This window comes from Rhineura floridana, chromosome 6 (genome assembly GCF_030035675.1).
Source record: "Rhineura floridana isolate rRhiFlo1 chromosome 6, rRhiFlo1.hap2, whole genome shotgun sequence".
NCBI classification, from domain to species: Eukaryota; Metazoa; Chordata; class Lepidosauria; order Squamata; family Rhineuridae; genus Rhineura; species Rhineura floridana.
Window position 1 is genome coordinate 97,584,199 of NC_084485.1, and position 20,017 is coordinate 97,604,215.

General features: G+C 41.0%; 2 protein-coding genes across 5 annotated transcripts in view; both read right to left on the bottom strand.

The window, feature by feature from the left end:
- Window positions 1-10,763, bottom strand: part of MYSM1 (Myb like, SWIRM and MPN domains 1) — a 32,040-nt gene extending 21,277 nt beyond the window's left edge. Inside the window, exons 1-8 of one of the 4 annotated variants that reach the window (XM_061633197.1) lie at window positions 10,615-10,763; window positions 8,546-8,621; window positions 7,863-7,933; window positions 6,546-6,623; window positions 6,390-6,416; window positions 5,960-6,038; window positions 4,891-4,989; window positions 1,429-2,162 (exon numbers count right to left, since the gene is read on the bottom strand). In XM_061633197.1, coding sequence (XP_061489181.1) covers window positions 1,429-2,162; window positions 4,891-4,989; window positions 5,960-6,038; window positions 6,390-6,416; window positions 6,546-6,623; window positions 7,863-7,933; window positions 8,546-8,621; window positions 10,615-10,688 — 1,238 coding nt within the window. In that variant the 5' untranslated portion in view covers window positions 10,689-10,763. The other 3 variants (XM_061633195.1, XM_061633196.1, XM_061633198.1) reach the window with 3 other exon arrangements.
- A 2,416-nt stretch (window positions 10,764-13,179) lies between these two features.
- LOC133386735 (CARD- and ANK-domain containing inflammasome adapter protein-like) lies at window positions 13,180-15,450 on the bottom strand. Its single transcript, XM_061630491.1, has one exon. The coding sequence runs from the start codon at window positions 15,448-15,450 to the stop codon at window positions 13,180-13,182; it is 2,271 nt and encodes a 756-aa protein (XP_061486475.1).
- Window positions 15,451-20,017: the final 4,567 nt, after the last annotated feature.

Sequence of the window (20,017 nt, forward strand, 5' to 3'; positions counted from 1 at the left end):
TGAGTAAACATAGGATTGTGCTGCAAATATAAACATGCATAGGATTGTGCTGCAAATATGCCAGATTATTATAGTGCAGGAGTTTAGCAGGCAGTATAAAAACTGTGCATACCCAACTATCAGCTGCATGTTTCAGTCTTAAGTTGTATACATATGGAAGCTTGCAAATCACCTCAGAGACACTCTTACACACAACTCAGACAGAGGAAGTAAGATGCACTGAAGCAAAGGAAGAAAGACGCACTGAAGCAAGTGGGACTATCAAATTTGGGATATTCATAAAACATGTTTCCAAAATCTTTGCTGCACAGGCTAGACAGATCCCATTACCAACAGCGTTCTTTTCACATGCACTTCAGGAAATTATCTTCATATAGCATCATACAGCCTTGTTGTCACAAGGACTTGAGGTGAAAATGACATGCTTTTTCAGATGGTTTCTGTGTTGATGTCAGTAATAGAAATGAGAAGTGTACAGAAATATACAACAGTTCTTGGAACTGCATATTGGAACGTCTTGCTATGTCCACAACCCTGTGGACACTGTCCTCAAGTTACCACAACCTGCCAAATTTTCATGATCATTTTCTAGAGTTTGGACGTGCAGTGATCAATGTAAACAGAACCAGTCTGAAAGAACAATTACTTGTACTCATCCAAAGTCTACTTACAACCACAGAAATTTCTCACACCTTTTTAGCATTATAGTGGTGGTAGAATGGAGATAGTTTAACCAGCAGCTGTATCTGACACAGCAAAGGGTTTCAGACACTGCTATTTGCCCACCTGGGTCAAAAGCAGTCTCTCATGGGCTAAGCAGGAGCCAATCCCACAGAGGCCAAGTTTGACAAGTGGACAGAGGTGCTCACTTTTCAATTACCTCATGTCACAGTGAAGTCAGGTGCCCTATTTTTTTTACTGCATGCAGGTAAAAGCATGCACTATGAAAGTTCCAATGATTGTCAAATTTTGCAAAGTTCAGCACACAACTATGCAAGCCGTGATGATCAGCTGCTTGTCGGGTCTTGAAAAGCATTGTGCACAGGGCTCTACATGTGCCTGCAAACTCCCTTTCGGCCTGCTTAACACCTGACATAATATATGATATCAGGTGTAAGGCAGGTACATGTGGCCTAGCCAAAATGGCTTTACAGGCCAAATGGAGAGGCCTGGCAGGCTTAATTAAGTCCGTGGGCTTAAGGTTCTTCACTCCTGGGCTAAATAAGTCAATAATGCACAATTCTGAGCTGGCTGATCACCCACCCTAACCAAGCTCTCCAAAGGCAAATATAATCAACAAAGTGAGTTTCTATGAAGCAACTGGCCATCAATGGTCAACTGTGTAAAGGAAAGATATGAAATATCCACACACTTGCTTTACATACTTCCTCTCACTGAATAACTTTCTGACAGGCTTGTGTTGCTTACCACTGATCCAAAATATAGTTTCTAATTTTCAGGTAGCGCTCAGGTGTTTTTGCTTGACGTCCCACAAAAAATTCTGGTATTGCTTGTTTTTCTTCTTCTAGTATGGTATTTCTATCTATTTCTACTTCTCGATCAGGTGGCTTAAGCTCCTCTGCATCTATCTGATTCTCCTCTTCCATTTGGTTGGAAGGATGAAAAAGAATGCTGTTTTCAGTGAAGTCTCTCTGTTCTCCACAAATCTCTGGATTAGAAAACCAATCAGTAACATCTGAAATTCCTTTTCCATCACACTTATCTTCTGATGTCATAGGCCTATGACCACTATTCTCGGAGCATGATATTGCAGCCTCTAGACTTTCAACTATACTCTGCTCTGGCTTTGGAATGTATCTTGCTGTTAAAAGAACTGAAGACATGTGTCCAGCAGAATCCAAAATAGGCTCTGTCCAATTGGTCTCTCCAGCTGGACTTTTTGGAATATCTAAGAACCCAGACTTTCCAGCTTCTTGCTGAGGTACATCAGGAAGTAGCTCATCCACTTCATCTGTAATATCTACTTCCTCATCATCTGATAATTTTTCAATTTTCACTGCATTTAGATTAGGGTCTGCCCGACCTCTTAAGTGTGTAGATGACCATGACACCGCCTTTCCTTCATCATCCGGATTAGTACTGGGAATAGGAACATTGACATACTGCTGGTGTTCCACTTTTTCTGAGCCATCTGTTTTTGCCTTAAGAGATAAATACATTTAAAGAAGTTATGCACAACCAAATAAGGAAGTCTAAATGAAAAATAGTAGTTAAAAAGAGAAAGGCTCAATCTGTGGGTTTTTTAATTGCATTAATAAAAGCTAAGCCCTCTTTTCAAGAGACCTTTAATTTTGTAGGCTTTGGAGAATTTTCCTTCAACTACTCTGTTAAGTAACATGCCACAAATAACGACATTCAGAAGGAAAAAATATAACTTATCAAACCAACTAACTGAATTTCTAACATAGCATTTGCTAAAAACTACTTCAGCTCTTTTTGTTTAAGAAGAAAATCACATGCTTCTTGCTACAGACTTTAAGAAGCCTGTATATATATTTATAGATGTTCACAATCCTCTACAAATTCCTAATACATATGTATATGGAAGATTATTTAATACATATATATGAATAGTTTTATTAGTGACTGAGTATTTATATAATGATACTTGTAGCATTTCACAAGCAACAAAAACAGTATTGCGGTGGCAGGAATTCAAATGTTCCAAGAGTAACTCTGGAAGCATACCTAAATTAATTGGACAAGTCACAAATCAAGCTGTCATGTGAAAGGCCTTAGCTCAGGTGGAAAGCACAAGCCTTGCATGCAGAATGTCCCAGGTTCAATCCCTGGCATCTCCAGGTGGGCCTGGAAAAGTTTCCTGTATGAAACACTGGAGAGCTGCTTGCCTGTCAGTGTAGACAGTTTTGAGCTAGATGGACCGGTGACTTAAATCAGCATAAGGCAACTTTGTATTTTCAGTACAGTAAAAGCTCATTATAACAGGCAGGACAGGCTTCTTAGTTATAATGAAAACCACTTAACTGTATACAGTATCTTACTCAGGGGACACTATCATACCTGTGATATATCCGAATCTGCAGGATAGTGAGACGTGTGTCAACAAGCTGTATTTTGTACTAATCCCCTATCCCATGTTGATCCTGTTTCACTGCCTTTAGTAGGGCTTCATGAATATTATTTATTTATTCATTCATTTATTTTATTTATATCCCAGAGAGACTCTGGGAACGATCTGCTGAACCCTGTCAGCACCTACCTGTTGTTTCCTTGCCTGCCTGTATGCATGCCTGCCAGCAGAATTGTCTCCACCTGCAGCTCTCAGAGGTGTGGCCCACCAAGATCTTTAGCTGTAGAAGTGCAAGGCAGTGGCCTTGGGCACTGCCCATTCGGTGTCAGTAAGGACTTAAGCTTATAAGTAGGTTTCTCGGGGTGGCCACTATGAAGCAAGATGGCTGCTGTTGTCAGATTATTAGAATGCCTGAAAGAACTCCTCCAAGACCAGGTGGGTGACTACATCACTCTCTCTGGAGAAGGCTCTTCTCTATAATGGTGCCCCAGTGCTGTAACTTTCTCCTTTTGGAGACATGGACGGTCATACAATGATGGGGCTCTACTGTATACTTGCTTTCACTCTCTGTATATATATATATATATTTGTTTTCTCTAGCTTTTGCAGACTAGATTGATCTGAGCTTGTTTTGTGATATTCTGTGGTATTATTGATACTGTTCAAGTTTTATTATTATTTTTATTTATTTTATTTATTTATTCTGAATTGTTTTTATTATATTGTTTTATTCTTGCTATGGAAGCCGCTTTGAGGTCACCTGGTGATGAAAAGCAGCATACAAATATACTAAATAAATAAATAAAACGTCTTCCCAGAAGGAGCCCAAGGGTGACAAACAAAACACTCTAAAACTTCTTAAAAACAGACTTTAAAATATATTAAAACAAAACATCTTCAAAGACACCTTTAAAAAAAAAAAAAAAGCTATAGATCATGGCCCACAAGTTAGACACCCCTTTTAGTAGTGTGACAGTTGAAAATTCAGGATAGGGGCTTGAAGGATCCTTCAAGGGATTATAGTCTCAGTAGCTGTGGCTATGGCTTGAAGTCTAAGGCCACATCCATACCAAACATTTATTCCACATTAAAAACAGCCATGGCTTCCCCCAAAGACTCCTAGGAACTGTAGTTTGTGAAAGGTGCCGAGCGTTGTTAGGAGACTCCTATTCCGCTGACATATGCATATGTCAAACTCAAATTACAGAATATCTAGAGGTATCTAGAGATATCTTGTTAAAGAGAAAAAAGGGGGGAACAGAGGGGGGGAGAATAAAACTCAGCAAATGGGGAAAATCTGAGGTAATTTTTTTTTATTCAAATCTAACTACTAGAACGCCTACCATTTTCTAGTCGCTTCAGATTTATGATAGACTAATTCTATGAGCTAGTGCTCAACTGCATGGAGTTTCTAAAAAAGGGTTAGGAAACTGGTGGCCCAATTCAGCCACCAACAGGGATTCCACCTCCAATATACCTTAGACACAGGCAAGGGGCCCTTTAACTCTCTTGCGCAACATAAACAGCAACAGAAACTACGTTATGAGTTCTTCCCTTACAGACCTCAGCTGCTCACATGTCTGAGCAAGGTGGGTAAGAGAGAACCCTGCTGATCTTTGCCCACAATGGACAAAGGTCAACAGGGTTCTCCTTTTAAGTTTAATTAATTTTAACAGCCATTTTAAATACATAGGTGATTAGGACACTAAAAATAAAAGTAAAATAATATGTTGTGGGAGACTTACAAAGTTCTGATGAAGTAATCTTTATTAGTGTTATTTGTTGGCAAAGTTTGCTATCCTGCCATTCCATCAGTTAAGCTGTTATATCAAGCTTACCTTGTTCTTAAAGTACTGCCTGGCAAAACTTTTTACTTGGAGAACATTGCGACTTCCAATCATCATAGCAATTTTTGTCCATCTTCTGCCAAATTTAGCCTAATGGAAAGTAAATATAAATTCAGCTCTTTTAAGTCAAACAAATCGATGTACTATCTCATCTGGGGCTTTAACGGCTGGTATACAAACCTTTGTTAACCCCAGAGTAGCTACTTGCTTACTATGGGCACAATCCAATTGCTATTTACATTTATTGGGCTGAGGGGAGTTGGATACGGCAGGGTCCTGGCTCAGCTGGGCTCTGCCGGCAGAAGCCTCTCATTCTGGCACAGCTGCAGTGCAGCCAGGATCCAGCTGGCTCAGCCAAGAGTCCACCAGGGATGGCCAGCCCAAGGAAGCTTGCATAAGGCCCAAAAAAGGGGTGCTTGTGTTCAGAGCGCTCCTGGTATGAGAAAATAATTGCAATGGAAGTCTATGGAGATTGCTTACTCCCCGGTAGGGGAATTTGTGAGAGCCAGCTTTTACTTTCTGATTCTGACTTGCAATTGGATGCTGCGGACGTTCCCACTGGCTCCTCTTCCACCAGCATTCCTTCCACCAGCTTCCTCTGAGATGGACTGTTCTGCCCAGCCTCTTTATTTCCCACTCTGTGGCAGCTTTTTATCAGGACAAATGTACTAAGATAGCACGAAGAGCTTTCAGAAAGTGAAGGAAAAGGTAAAGTACTTGACCCCATGGGTGAAAAATCCATTAAAGTAGCTAAGCACAGAGTAAATACTATTCAAGAGAATTAGCAGTTCACTTCCTTTCCCTGGCAGTTCATCTAAGAAATTCCAATTGGCTTCCATAGGAATCTTATCCAGCATGAAATTATTTTAGAATTAAGATTTAAGGATAGCTATATCATCACTAAAATTACACTGCATAACATTTTGTTACATTTTAAAACAAAAAAAGCCACACAGGGTAACTATATTTTAAGTATTTTTAATTAACATGAAAAATGTTGATGCTCCACTTCTAATGACATTGCTTACTTTTACAAACATTAACCACAGGAAATATTTACCAGTCCTTGTTCAAATAGCTCTTTTTCTTTCACTGTCCACTTTAGTGATCCAGTAGCTGATTTTGTAGGTGAGCGTATCCTAATAAAAAAATAAAGCAAAACACTTGTGCAAAACAAAAAGGTTGTAAAAAAATTGGCTCTAAACATACACATTTTAAATGTTACCCAAATCACTGGATTAACATGCACATAAATAAATATACCTGGAAACAGAGTATAAGCATTTTGACCAACTGCCTAAGTAGAAGACTCAAGATTAATTATGTCACCTATGTGTATTAAATATGTTACTACATTTTTACCAGGGGAGGTGGGTTCAGGGCATGCAACAAGGAAACCAATGTAAAAATGCAACTATTACAAGGGTTTTTAAAAGGACCAATAACAGTACAACCACTTAATATCTAGCTATGACATTAAAAGTACATACGTTGCTTTTGCTTCTTTCTTGTGTAGACTGTAAAGTACAAAACAAGACAAATGGAAGTTCTTATACACAATGATGCCCTTAGCAAAAATCCCCCCTTGAAATATTTAAAATTACACAAATGTAATTAAATCACACCCTCCATATAACAGACTTTACCTTTTGGGGCATTTTTTATCACTTTCCTTTAGTTCATGCCAAAATTTTTCTGGAAGTGATTTGCTAGACAGATAGTATCTGGAATTCATTAAGGATTTTCTAAAGCATTATTACTGTGGGTTTTTTTGCATGCTACTGTTTTCATAATTAATAATTTCTGTACTGAAAGCCCACCACTGCAGTCCAATGGATTGTAGGCGATAGTAAATGGATTAGATATAGTACAACTGCAAACCCCAGCAAAACTCTACTTCATTCAGAGAAATAGTGGCCAACAAACATAATCCTGTGCATGTTTACTCAAAAGTAAATCTAACTATGTCCAATGACACTTACTCTGCATTAAGCGAGTCTAGAATCGCAGCTTAAATCCAGAAAATTGATACCAACTACACAACTCTCAGCGACAGGTTTGAGGAAGAACAGAGAGAGTGAGAGGGGAATAGGAAGCACTCAGCATAGCAACCTTGCAAAAAACTTTTATAAGTTATAAATCCAGATTTTTTAAAAAATATATATAATAAGCCGTGAATTTAAAGATCATTTTTTAAAATAAGTCTCTGTTCTCAACACAAGCTAAACTCACCTGTTTAGGGATTACAAAATTAAAAACAAGCAAACAAAACAAAAAGAAAACCCAAAGGGGGGAACTTTTCTGACATTTAATTTTGACATTCACCTTGACATAACTTCAAAGGACAAAGGAAGATAGACAAAAATCATAAACATACAGAAGTCTCCATTCTACAGTTTCTAATTCAAAGACAAAGCAAAAATTATTGTTGTTCAAACTAGCATTTATTTTCAACAAAATTATGCAGGACTTTGCAAGTGAATATCCATAACCACCCATGCACTTCCTTGAGCTAGCACTCACAGAATTGAGGCAAGAATTTGGTCTTATTGCCAAAGCTAAGCTCAAGAACATCTGCAGTAATAGCTGGTCTCTGAGCATTAGTAAAATGTCTTTCGTTTATAGAATAGCCAAAGCGCTCTTGCTTAACTCTGAAATACAGCCTCAGAATATGGTAAAAGTTAAGAAAAACAAAGACAGAGAGCACAAACACCTGCTGACTGTGTCAGGCCTTGATCAGACACAAGAAGGATAGAAACAGAAAAGCTGTATTGCTAAAGAAGCAGGAGACACCTGGCATTCAAAGTAAAACCTTGGTGATTGGCGAGAGCTTCCATTAGGCAGTAATAGAGTAATTTCTAATCACTAACAGCAGCCTTTTGATTACCAACCTGCATTATAGTTCCATTTCTTGCTGGAGTGAGGATTCTATTTTGTCATGATGGTTAATAAGAAAAGGATACTCTTCTTCCAACAACATCTTCTCAATAGCAGCCTTGTTTTCTTCGCTAATTGTTCTATCAAGACTCCATGGCTAGGAGAAAAACATTATCAGTCATGCAACACTTCTTTTTATATATTAATTTTCACATCAACCCTGAGTAAGAGATTAATATTTCCCATGTTTGAGATGTAGTGCTGAAGTGAGGAGATAGCAGGTTTTCAAAATATCCCAGAGAATTCATGGCAAAGCATGAATTTGAAAATTAATAGGATTTTCAAGTGCATGTAACAATCCACACCTTTTTTAAAAAAAAAACTAGGATAAAAGAACATGGGTAAGAATTTGGATAAGCATATTGTAAGGAAAAACATAGCTGTGACACCTTTTTACATTTCATGGCAGAGACCTAGAGATCCATTGCCACATACAGAGGAGCACTATTCCTTGTACAAGCACTTGAACAAGATCTATGTATAGAACAATCAGGCTGCAAACAGCTGTTTCACACAGCTAGTTGGGGGCACAGATTGTTCAGACACTTGAATATGTGTGGATGGAATAGCACAAGTGAAAATTATTCTATCCTTGGACCTCTGAATCCCAGCATATTTTTGAAGTGGTCAGAATAGGAAACATCTTAAGATGTCTTTAGAGAGACAGAATTTCTCTCAGAGTTAATAGTTTGTTTCATAGGACACTTACAAGACCCATATCAGTTCGCCAAGTTGAATCAAGGTAATGATCTTGGAGTAAGCTGGATGATGGTTTTTCATAGCTTCTGAAATAAAATTAAAAAGCCACACACTTTAAAAACTGACCTTCTCAGAAGCTGCAGTTGTACTAGCACTTTAATGTTCGGTAAATGTCACATGATGTTGCAGTGGTCCAAAGCCTTCCACCTGATACTATCCCCCCCCTTTTGCTAGTATAAAACAACTGTAAGTTTGAGGTACAAAACCTTTAAGCAGAGAAGATTTATCAAGCAATTTTATGGCATATCCATACAATACCTTACCACACAACACAAACACGGAATCAAATCCTAAAATTAAGAATGTGTTTATTTTTAAAATAAGTGGCCCACTTGTCAAATAAATTTAAGACAATATTCTAAACTATACTATAGGAACTAAGGTAAGAAGTTCAGTTATTCTTATGGCAGCTATCCTACAGCAAGATCCATCTAAGCTGACATAAATGGGGGAAATATATGGATTTAAAAAAGGTTTTGACAGTGCTGTGGCTTTGTGTTGTGCGTCAAAATAACGAAGGAATTAATTTAAGTCAGGAGTGCCTGACCTGTGGCCCTCCAGATGAACTACAAACCCCATAATCTCTGACTATTGACCGTGCTGGCTGGGGCTAATAGGAGTTGGAGCCCAACATCTCAAGGGCCACAGGTTAGCCACCCCTGTTCTAAGTGGTCAGAGCAGAAAGGACTGCAGAGAGCATGGGAAGAGTAATCTGCTTCACAAAAATGTATGCTCTGTCAGATTCTGTGAAGGGCAGGTAGGGAGATGAGAAAATACTATTTCCATTTACCTCAGACCTTACCATTCTTTCTGCTTTTATACTTGCATCTTTAAACAGATTCTGAGTTATTATTTATTTAAAATATTTCTATCCCACCCTTCTACTCCACAATGGGGCACTGAGGGTGGCTCATAATGCAATCATACACAGAAAATAAAAACACAATAAAACATTAAAACAGTTAAAAATACATAAAATGCAGTTAATGACTCAAGGGGAGTGATATTAAAAGGGGCCTAAAGAGGTAAAACTAGAAACAGGGGAACAAAAATGAAAACATATGTTATGATAAATGCATTAGGGCACAATCCAACTTGCATTTATACCAGCCTGAGGGGAGTTGGATGTGGCAGATCTCCAGCTGAGCCAGCTGTCCGTAAGTGCCTCAGCCTGGCTCAGCCAGGATTCAGCTGGCTCAGCTGAGACCAGCGCAAGTGGAGCCAGCATAAGGCCCGAAAAAAGCGCATGCATGTTGGGGTATTTGGGAGAGCAGGCTTTTACTTTCTAGTTCCTGTGCACAGCTAGACGCTCCTGAATGGCAAGTGGAACTTTATGCTGGCTTCTCTTGCTCCAGCACAACTTATGCCGGCTTCCCCTGATACTGCACCCTTAGTCAAGGTGCCACAACTTTTTCTTCCAAAAAATCGCAGGGAAACAGACCTACCACTTCATCATCTGAAATGTCAGGTTGAAGATTACTCTTTGGGACTCATTTATGGTTTTCTTCTGAACCACTTACTTGCACACTATTTAGGCATACATCCACGGTTTCTCGTGCGAAGGTGCCCAGAAGGTCTCTTTCTTGTTTCCCAAAGAAGGGAGAAGCAAGCTTTACTCAGATAGCATTAATAAGAGAAAGCAACTCAGGAATAGAAGGGACGCTCTTTCGCTCTCTCTCCCTCCCCCTCATGTTAGCTTAACTGCTCTGGCAGTGAGAACAGAGGAAGCGAATTAAATCCTGTTAAGGGTCTGTTTACACTGGCCGAATGAGCACTTCCAGAGAGGCGGAAGGAGAAGGACATCAGAAAGTTCACTGCCAGAAGCCCAGATTCCCATTCCCCGCGCGCCACCGCCGCCATCAAGGTCCTCATCAGAGCCATGGCCGATCTTAGCCAGTCACAGCCAAAGAAGAGGCCGCAGTTTGGAGGGAAGGGCGGCCTGTCTGAAGCGCGCAGGACTTCAAACCTCTTCACCGATGCCTGGATGTAAGACCCGAAGCCTGCCTCCCCCACACTCACCCCGGCTGCGCTTCTCCAACGCCCGTCGTCGCGTCCCCCTCAACGTCGACTTCTAACTCCTCCACAGCATCCATGCTGAAAACATTCCGTTCCCCCTCCCGGGTCTCGCGGGAACGAAACAGGAAACGAGGTCAAAGATCGGCTCTATGGTTACGCTTCAACCATAGACTTCTGGCTTCGATAGCGTCAGAGGAGTGCAGAAAGCCACTCCAGAGTTCCGAGCATGCGCCGAACAAAGAGGCGAAGCTTCCGCTGCCCTTTCTTTTGCCCTCAACTTCCAATGTCTGGGAAATGGGGTGGGGGAGAGGGTATAATGGAAATGACAAACGAGGTTGGAAGAGGACACGTAGTGAAAGGAGAGAAGGGCAGACTAGTCAGACTCTAATATGTATGTGTCCGTGTAAAATGTATATATGCACACATACATGCACACCCATACAAAGGGAGATTTATGTAACTCTCAGAGAAGCTTCCAAAATAAAAACATGGGAGTGCAATAAAATCTAATACCAGATTTGGCAGGAAAAGAGGGAATGGACCGGGGAAAAACTCAAAAGGGATAAGAGGACCTCTTATGGATTGGAAACTATGAATGATGATAGGAAGCAAAGGATAGGAGTGAATGGAGAATTCTCACCATGAAGAAAAAAATGTATATTGGGACCAGTGCTATTTGGCAATCATAAGAAAACATTAGTGAAATAAATAAGATCAATAAAAATATGTATGTCTAAATTTACTGTATACTAGTGGCCAATGTGCACATTAGAATATGCCCTGTCATACATCTCTAGGATATATGTTTCACCATTAGTGTACCACATACGCATAAAAAATCCATAAAAGAAATGTATTTCCAACTAGAGAGGGCTGAAATCATGAATATTTATTTGGGAGTATCTTTCCAGCTCATTTATTATAAAGTTGCTGAGTAAATGTTAAACCCTGAGAATGGGGTGTGAGAAGAAAGAGCTGTTAGCTGCCTTAAACAGTGTCAGCATGCCTCAGCATCATCTGGGAACTGCTCTGAGCTTGTTGAAGAAACAGTGGGACATAGATGCCATAAGTAAACAACACAGCAGAAATAACAGGCACAACAATTAAGTACAAATGTGGCTTTATTAAGAGCTGGTCTCAAGCCAGCCAGGGTAATGTTCCCATTAAATAAAAACTCATGGCAATACTTTCCATTTTTAAACCACCAAATGCATTTCAGTACTGTTGTGGGAATCTAAACAAAAAGGTTTTGATCTAGTGCAGCCTTCTGCAACCTCGTGCCCTGCAGATGTTTTGGACTACAGCTCCTATTATCCCAGACCATTGGCCATGCTGACTGAGGCTAATGGGAATTATAGTTCAAAACATCTGGAGAGCACCACGTTGGGGAAGGCTGATCTAGTGCAGTAATGTGGTAACTAGCTTTGGCCCCACACTCGCTTTGGATGTGTGAATATGCTTGATATAGAAATATTATACTGTGCTATATTTGGTGTTGACATTAACATCCCACATGGGGTTACAGGCACACAGTCATTTGTTGTTTGGTGCTGAATATAGTGGAATTGCTACCATGAGTAAATGGTTTAGCTGAGTACATCCAGAAAGTCCCAGTTTCAGTCCCAGCAGTCCAGGTTGAGCAGGTCTGAAGCCCTGGAGAACTGCTGCCAGTCAGTGTAGAAAAGGCTACCCTAGCCGAACCATTGATTTTCCTCAAAATAAAGCAGCTTTCTATGTTCCTACACAGCTTCAACTGTGTTTATGTACTCCTAATACTATTTGTAATCCCATCCACCCACAAAAAGTAGCTAATATCAATTATAACACCGTAAAACAGCACACGACAATAAAACATATTTTAAAAAATCAGAAAGAATAAGACAGAAAAGCCACTAAATAAACTAAACTAAAATCGAAAGTCTAAGCAGATAAAATGAAGGATTGTTGAAGAGAGAACATCACTGGCAAGGAGGGAGACAGCCTACACCTTTGGGCAGGCATCCCATGTGCTGGGCGCCATTACCAAAAAGAGGTTAACCTCCTTTCCCTGACTGTCCTGCACTGGTGAAGAAAAATCCTTGCACTTAGACACTAGTTTTGTATTTGAGCACAAGCCTGGTAGGCATAGGTAATATGGAACTGCATGGGACGGGGGGTCCATAGAATTCTATGCAGACAAATGAGTAGGCTGGTGGAGGAGGAGAGATGGAGGGTTCCATCTCTCCTTTGTACCCAGCAGAGAAAACAAGTGGGCTGGCAGATGACGGAAGGCCTTCCTCTGCAGAAAAGCAGAAGGTTGTTTCCTGAGAAATGGAACCCTTCATCATCTTCTGCCAGCCTTCAGTAGGCTAGTCTTCTTCTTTTTTAAGGCTAGGACCTTTTGTGAGCTTGTTTTGGGGTTTTTTAAATCAAGAGATCTAATCAATATTCATCTGCATTATATCTGTTTTGACTCGGCCTGAAATGAGGCACCCCAGACACACGTGAGAACATGACACAGTGAGAACATAGTATTAGCTAGCAATAACATATAACTTGTGCTTCTTACATGGTTCCTTCTTTGCAAAATTATCTTATCAATAACATTTTCTTTTTCAAAAGAGTAACAATCTGAGCTTGGTTTTCAGTTGGGCTGGATTCTGCTGCTTGCAGTGGGGTCTTCTTGAGGCTATTTGTGGCCTGTAGATTTGCTTTCTCCCCTGCAGACCAGTTGACTAGTGCACTTACACAGTTAAAATGACCAGCTTTGCAAGCCCAATGCAATGGTGTGTCTTTATTATTGTCCAGAGCATTTATAGCTGAGCCACTGCTCAAAAAGAAATTTATTAAGTCACTGTGTCCGTGTTCTGCTGCAACATGCAGCGGCGTTTTTCTCCAAACATTTTTGTCATCAATATTTTTATTTTTGCTAGCAACCAGAAGTGCTTTTAGTATTTCTGTATTCCCATTGACAGCTGCATAGTGCATTGGTGTGCAGCCATCCATATCTTTAGTTCCAAACCGAGACTTCTTAGCTAACAGTGCTTTCACCAAGTTAAGATGGCTTCCTATGGTTGCAAGATGAAGAGGGGTCTTTTTCTCTTTATCTGTTGCATTGGGGTCAGCATTGGAATTCAGAAGCAGTTCTACTATAGCAGGATTTCCCCTTTCAGCAGAAAGATGCAGAGGTGTCTTTGACCGTTTATCCTTGACATTGACATTGGCCTTATGTTGCAACAGCTTTTGAGCAACATCGATATGACCCTTATAACTTGCAATGTGCAATGGAGTGAGCTGTTCTTTAGTGACCAAATCAATTTTAGCTCCTCCATCAACTAATATGTCCACTAGCGCTCCCTTATTGTGAAGCGCAGCAATGTGGAGGGGTGTCTGATCTCCCTGGCCTACAATGTTAGCGGCCATTCCTTTGCGCAGCAGCATCTTTGCAATGGAAGAGGCTCCAGCTTGAACTGCCAGATGTAAAGCACTGCTTGAGTTGGGGGTCTTGTCCTTCAAGCTGGCTCCCTTTTCAATTAGAACTTTTGCTGACTCAGTCTTCCCCATTTCACATGCTACAAGCAACGGCGTATACTGCACTTCATTGAGGGCATTTTTGTCTGTGCCCTTTTCAATTAAAGCTGCTACAATGCCATGCAGGTCTTTCTGAATGGCTTTAAAGAGAGCTGACACCATAGTATCAGGTGACATTCCTTTGGAATATTCCAGCAGTAACCTGAAGAGAGATTGGTTATTACTGTTAAAGGCTACATCAATTATGCCGGAATCAACATTGGCTCTGGCATCCAGCAGTACCTTGACAGTCTTCTCAAACCCTTGCGATACTGCATAGCTCAGAGCCGTCTGCCCTCTCTCATCTTTGGCATCCCTAAAAGCACCGTTCTGTAGCAGCACTTGTACCAGCTCACTGTCATCTCTGAGAGCAGCCATGTGCAGGAAGTTGTGCTGGCCCTTGTGTCGTCTTGCCTCTTCTTTCAGGATACTCTTCAGAACGTGGATATGGTGGTTCTGACTGGCCAGATGAAGTGGGCTGTTGCTGTCTTGATCCAAGCTATACATGTTGGCACCAGACCGGAGCAAAATTTTTACAGCTTTATCGTGACCTCTCTCAGCAGCTCTATGTAGTGGGGTTTTTCCATTTTTATCCTTCACTTCCGCCCTGGCACCTTTGCTGATAAGATAGTCAATTATTTCACTGTGCCCGTGAGCTGCTGCAATGTGTAGGAGGGTTTCATTTGCAGAGTTTACTGCGTTAATATCACTCTTCTGTAAGATTTTTTCCAAGTCAGAAAGATTACCTTTAGCCACAGAATCAAAAACAGAAAGAGAAATAAAATTATTGTCTTTGGATTTCATGGCAACTGAACCTTGTTTTTCAGTATGTTTGCCCTGAGTCAGCTTTTCTGGCTTAGCTAAAACCTGTCTAGGGCTCTCTTTCTTTTCTTGGCGAGGATCCTTACTCTTCTGAACCCATCCTTTATCTTTCTCAAGCAGATAACCTATCAGTTGCCTTCTGGCATCGCCAATTCTCCCATTCACATCGCTAACATAACTCCTCATGTTGTTATATAGCTGTGGCTCAATCTGTTTCAAACATGGATAAAAAAAGAGCCTGCAAGCTCGCTCACCTTGAGCAACCAAGATATCCAAAACCCGAGAGTTCTTTGCAGTTCGTGTCCTGTAGTAGGATAAAACCATTTTTTTCTCTGGTGTAAAAATGCCATTTTCTATCAGCCAGTTCAGAAGCTGGTCAGGGTTTTTTATGCCTTCTACAAGTTCCTTCTTTTTAGTTCTCAGTACTTCTGTGGCGTATGGATTTGTGAACATACCGGCTGAATACATGATGTGTTTAGATTATTCACCCATAATACATTAAACACGCCTTTGCAGTTTGGCATTTAGTATGAAAAAGTGTAGATCATTACATAAGTTTGTTCCATTTTCTGCTAGTAAGTATTGTGGGGGTTCAAATAGAAATCACAGCAACAGCCACACACACACACAAGAGAGAGCATAAAATCTTCACCTTTAGTTGGGCAGCACTGTTGCCTTCTGATCCTCTTTTCTAGTCCTTAACAACACCATTGACAAATGCAAGGAAAACAAACAAAACTCTGTACAAGTATTCCAGCAAAAATGGTTGCATTACAAGATCTTGCAAGATAAAATTGTCAGGGAAATGGTGTTTTCAAAGTTGGTAGCTAAGTTATTGATGGACAGAAACTTTTTTTAAAAAATGTATTTGGCATGTGTGACCCATCTGTCAAATATGTCAGAAGAAAAGCAGCAGGCTAGTAACTGTTGCTATGTAATTAGCCTTTGTGTAATGTTAGGATAAAATTGTATAACCTTCAGTTAGTTACACAGAGGCGTTTCACACACTGTTCAAGACCTGTAATGCTGTACTGCTAAATAAAAGCAGTCCACATAAGTCAAGTGACTAAAAATGAGTTTAATATTTCAAAGATTTTAGATCCTTTATTTTAATTATTTAGAAAGATTTATAAACCTCTTAATAAAAAAGACTCTAGGCAGTGTACGTAAAATAATAAAACATTTTAGATGCTATGAAAGGGTCACATGTGTGAAACATGAAAAAAAATCAAGAAATAAAACTTTTTTTCTTTTTTTACAAAGTTTAATAATTTAATCAGTGCTGTGAGATCAGTGTTTTGACAAAGTAAATTCTAACTGAAAACACAGCTGTCCTCTATGTGGAATATTTATTAAAGCAATATGAGCAATATATCAAAGCAATATTAAAGCAACATGATGTCTTCTAAAGAACACAAGATTAACAGAACAATCCTATATACCAATTAAACCGGGAGTAAAGAGATGTCACTGTTTTGTTGGTCAGATGACTATGCATGCTGAGCCCAGGAGGGGGGAAAACACACACACACAACATAAAATTGGCATAAAACAGGAGGCATGCCCTCAGCATCCATGGACACATTGCCAAAATTTACCACTCAGGAGCTGTGCTAGCCAAAAAAACCCCACACCAGCCATATACTGAGGGAGCCGATGAACTCCCAATGACACAACAACACTCCATGCCCCAGCAAGCATACATCCCTGCACAACATGCAAAACAAGGCCACACATCACCCCAAATCCAGAGTGTCAGGCAGCAACAATCCTACTGCTGCTGCTGCCAGTCCACAAACATCCCTCCAAGCCGGGGTTCATATCTCATTTTGCTGCTCATAAGCACCATTTGGGGGCACAACACACAACTGGAAGGAACAAAACAACCGAGAGCATCCTAGGCAGGATGCCTGAAGAGAGGACACAGCCCTCCGGGGACAAGGTTTTGAGACCCTCACAGGGAAGAAGGGACTCATTGCTAAGCAGCCAGAGGAAGATGTCAGGGCTAGGACATGCAGCCACAGACACACACACACACCAACAACCCTCAGCGGCACCTTGCCTAGGGCATGCTGTTCAGAAGCTTGAACCCCACAAAGAGGAAGGGGAGAGAATGGCCACGCTCACTTTTTCATGCCTGGCCAAACATGGTCAATTCTGGGGCTTAAACCCACATTACAAACAACACAGAGCAGTTCCCTGACCACTCAGCCCCAGCAGCAGGCAGCAACCAGAACATGTCATGGGGCATTTTTCTTCCCAGCCCCAAGACACAGTTTTTGACACCAGGAGCAGATAGAATAGCTTACATTTTACATGCAGGCAGTCCTGGGTTCAAATCCAGGGCACAACCCTACACTAGGAATTTGGAAATGTGGGGAGCACTGCAGGGACCAAAAGCCTCGACTCCTGCTTGGGTCAACCAACCCTTTTGGCTCGCCCTTCCCTTGGCAACCCATGTGGACAATAGGCCTGCTCGCCTAGGTAGCATCTCAGCAGCCCTCAATTACTCCTCTCCCTCTCTTTCTCCACCTCCACCTTGCCAACTGGCTGTTTCACACGCCCTCCCCACTTGTGTGCTCTGAGAGGCCTGTCTCCTCATTGTTCAGGGTACCCAAGAGAATTGGGAGAGGAAGGCTCACTGGCCCTGAGCCCATTATGCTCCTTGCTTGCGTCTTGCAGAGTCCCATCCCAAGGACAGCTAAAGCCAGATCACAGAAGGGTGAGGGAAAGGAATCTCCACCTACCACTCCCAAGCAAAAAGGAAACAGCACATGTGGCAAAGTCATAGCCTTTAGAGCAGGGATGGGAGATGGGATGATAGACTCTTCCTGATGGGCTCTGGGCTGTGAGGGGATAGGACTCTCTCAGATGGCACAAGTGGGATGGGTGCTGCCGCCAGGGTGTCCAGCTCCCATCAACCCCAAATAGCATAGCCAATAGTGAGGGATGGTGAGAGTTGGAGTCCAACATCTGGAGAACTGCAGCTTTATCGAACAACAGCCAAAATGCTGTAAATATCAGGACTATGAAACATTGCAGTTAAAGCAAGGGGGGTTGCTTTTCTGTCTTTGTGCTTATTTATTTTTCTTTACATGATCTGTGAATGATATTATATATTTGTATCTTGATTTTCCTCCCAGGAGCTCAAGGTTGTGTACAATATCCTCCACTTCCCCTTTTTATCTTTGCAACAGTCCTGTGAGGTAGGCTAGGATAAGTTAATATATGACTTAGAAAAGACAGTGGGAATGGAAAGGTGATGCAGTTCCAGATTGGATGATCTAGATGACTGGCTATAAAAGGGAGATCACAAATGCAGTTTTTTATCAGTCCTTATGGACTGCTCATGCTGCTGCCAGTTTGCCTAAATTGATTTAAATTGCCATTCTTTTCTATCTAAGTGTTAAGAAATGTAGACTGTTGAAGAATATATTATATTATTTAAAAATCTTTGGTTTTGTGTTATATGATTAATTCTGTTTTATTCATTTACTGGCTTTGGTCAGACTATGTATGATCATATATACTCATATTGAAATGTGTAGTCAATAAAAAGCATAACCTCCTTCCACTGAGGAACTCTGTTCTTTTTTACCCTGATTTATCCCTAGTCCTTAAATCTGCTTAGATATACTGCTGGGGCAATGGCACGAGCATAGGCAAAGTGCAGTTGCTACATACAAGGACTCTGAACAGCTCTAGGCTTACGGGAAAGTGAAGAACCCTTGAATCTGTGTGTGGGTGCATGAAAGGTAGTTCAAACTGTTTCAGTGGGGGGAGTGCACTTGTGCGTGTGCGTGCGTGCAGGGTGCCAAATCCACATACAGTGTACTGGGCCCAGGAATTCCCGCTGGCATCCCTGGTTTGACCTGTCTCACAGGGTTGTTAGGATAAAATGGGGAGAGGAAGAATCATGTATGGCACCTTGAGCTCCTTGGAAAAAAGATAGGATATAAATGCAATAATGCATTAAAATAAAATAAATAAAAGCACCTTTTCGTCTAGAATGTGTGACTTGTGAATATGTATTAAAGCAAGATAGAAAGTGAAATGAAAGTTTGATGACTTCTAGCTAATGTGTGAACTGCAGATTCAGGGAATACAAAGCAAAGCAAAACAGAACAATGTAATCATTGTTAGGATCAGGTAGGATATGTATTCCTGGAATCTTAGGGATTTGTAGTAAGCAGCACCTTTAAGGAAAATGGCACTTGGAGAGGAAAGCCCCTTTCCATGTGCCATAGTACCAGTGGGCCCAAGTGGCTGTGCTTGTTTGTTTGCTTGTTTGTTTGAAAGAAAATGGCCAGTTCTATGTCCACTTCAAAAAAAAAAGCATGCTTAACAGAATGTGTATTTTGATCCAGAGAGTTCCAAATGTAGGTAGACTATCGGATAAATAAGATGTTTTAAAACAGTTAAATGTAGTAGATAGAGCAGGGAGGCTAAATGGATGGATTTTCACTCAGGGTTCAATGTATTTTAGAATCTAAGCTGGCCACTGTCAGAACAGGATGCTGGATAGACGGGCCATTGACCTGATCCAGGAGACTCCTCTTGTGGCTGCAACCAGCCCTGATCACTGGTTATGCTGGCTGGTGCTGATGGGAGCTGGAGTCTGACAACTGTTCCCTATCTTTATTGTGTGTGGTGACAATTCACAGGGCGGAAGCAGCAGCATTTGTAAACAATTCATTACATAGGACATGGCTGTAGCTTAATGGCAGAGGATCTGCTTTGCATGCAGAAGGTCCCAGGATCAATCCTGGGCATCTCCAGGTAGGGCTTGGAACATCTCTGAAACCCTGAAGAGCCACTGCCAGTCATTATAGACAGTACTGAGCTAGATACACCAATGGTGTGATTCAGTATAAGGCAACTTCCTCTGTTCCGAATTGTCAGTGTAATGTTGCATGATTTGTCCCAACCACTGTAAAGTGTTAACTGCGAAACACTAGCACATGGGAACATTGGTGGAGGGAGTAGGGGGTTTGGTGGTGCTCATAGGGACATTTAACATCTCTCTCTGAGATAT